General features: G+C 41.1%; 1 protein-coding gene and 1 non-coding gene across 2 annotated transcripts; one reads left to right on the forward strand and one right to left on the reverse strand.

The window, feature by feature from the left end:
• The first annotated feature begins 206 nt into the window (after positions 1-206).
• On the forward strand, positions 207-1307 carry LOC122672368. Its single transcript, XM_043869854.1, has one exon. The coding sequence runs from the start codon at positions 207-209 to the stop codon at positions 1305-1307; it is 1101 nt and encodes a 366-aa protein (XP_043725789.1).
• LOC122638462 lies at positions 589-694 on the reverse strand. Its single transcript, XR_006329455.1, has one exon. It is a non-coding gene; the product is annotated as a small nucleolar RNA R71 (small nucleolar RNA).
• Positions 1308-2007: the final 700 nt, after the last annotated feature.

Below are 2007 nucleotides of genomic sequence, written 5' to 3' on the forward strand. Positions count from 1 at the left end.
TATATACCCTACCTCTTCTATTTGATTTGCATAGTATAATTTTATGATGTCTTCACATCTTGATTGTGAGTCTTTTTGTTGTTAGATTTTTTTTTTTATAGTTTTTAGTTTAATTGATGCTTGGTTGTCATTCCTGTCATCCTACATTGACCGATTTAGGCCTTGAAATTGAGAGAACTTTGCGTTTAATTCGGAAAAATAAAAGAATGGGAGAGAACGAAACAAACCAACGCCCATTGAGTGAGCACTTCACTCCTTCGACCTATACGTCGACTTCATGCATTAGGGTTCCTGCTGTTCAGGTAGCCCAATATGAGATTAAGTTCAGTGTTATTCAAATGCTCTCATCTTTTTATGGACTTAATAATAAGGAACCCTACAAACATTTGGATGAATTTTTAGAGATACGCTCAACTGTTAAAATCCAGAATTTTTTTGAAGATGCTCTGAGGTTGATCGTGTTCCCATTTTCCCTCAAGGATAAAGCCAAACAATGGCTCAATTCCTTGGATGCTGTAGTGATCACTACTTGGGCGCAGATACAACAAGCGTTTCTGAAAAAGCATTTCCCCATAGGTCAGACCAATCATATTAGGCAAGCCATCACTAGCTTTTCGCAAATTGATGGTGAGCAATTTCATGAGACTTGGGAAAGACTTAAGGACTTGATTAGAAAGTGTCCCCATCATGCTGTACCTAAGTGGCGGTTAGTTCAATGCTTTTATGATGGACTGACTGATAGAAATAGACAGATGGTGGATGCTTCTTGTGGAGGTACATTCATTCATAAGAGTGAGAATGAGGCTTGGCAATTGTTCGAGACCCTTAGTGAGAATTCATTGTATCATGTGTCGGCCTCTAGGACTGAAATTCCCATGAGTGGACCCCAAAGAAAAGGTGGCCTCTATGAGGTAGGTCAATTTGTGGCCATAAACACCAAAGTGGACATGCTCTCTCAGAAGTTAGATCATTTGTTATCTATAGGGCAGATTCCTAGGCCAACAAATTCTCCTCAAACCTTTCAGGATGTTTGCACTCTTTGCACCAATCCTTCCCATTATATGAGTGAGTATCCCTTAGCTGGGCAATTCCCTGAATATGTTCAAGAACAAGCCCAGGCTGCACAGAGTTTCTCTAAATTGGGTAATGATCCATTCTCTAATACCTATAACCTTGGTTGGAGGAACCACCCAAACTTTGGTTGGAAACAACCTAATGGATTCCAGGCTCCACCCTATAGGCAGAATTTTTCCAATCAATGGAATGCTTATAGAGAGCCACAACAACCACTTCCTCTCCGCCTATGAGTTCATCATTAGAGCAAAAGGTGATGTGTGCCTTGAATGGGTTGGACTATAACACACAGCTCTTGCACTCCTATACTTAATCTTTCACAAAGTTAGAAACTCAGTTGGGTCAGTTAGCTGATGCCATAAGTAGGAGAGAAGAAGGTCAACTACCAAGTCAAGTGGTAGGAAATCCTAACAGTCAACGTAGTAACCGAGTTTTCCATGAACAAGCTAAGGCAGTTATGACTTTAAGGAGTGGCCGAGTATTGGGAACCCTTGAATAGAGTTCCCCTGCAGAGAATTCTGAGAAAGAGATGAGTTCAAAACCCAGTCCTAAAGCTTCCCAAGCTTCCAAGAACCATGAGATTGAACAAGTTGGGGAGGGTAACAACCCTGATGTTTACATGCCTAGAGCCCCTTTTCCCTCTTGTTTAGAATCTCTATCTTCTTCTGCATTTCGCAAGAAGGGTGCAAAGATGGAAGAAAGGATGGAACTGTTTAAACAAGTCTAGATCAACCTTCCCCTTCTTGATGTCATTAAGCAAGTCCCAGCTTATGCTAAGTTTTGAAAGATTTATGCCCTCAAAAGCTTAAGCTGATGACCCACATTCCTAAGACTATCCATCTTACTGAGTAAGTGAGTGCAGTACTTTCCAATCGACTTCCCCCTAAGCTTAAGGATCCAGGAGCCCCTCTTATATCTTACACCATTGGCAAC

This window comes from Telopea speciosissima, chromosome 8 (assembly GCF_018873765.1).
Source record: "Telopea speciosissima isolate NSW1024214 ecotype Mountain lineage chromosome 8, Tspe_v1, whole genome shotgun sequence".
Taxonomy (NCBI): domain Eukaryota; kingdom Viridiplantae; phylum Streptophyta; class Magnoliopsida; order Proteales; family Proteaceae; genus Telopea; species Telopea speciosissima.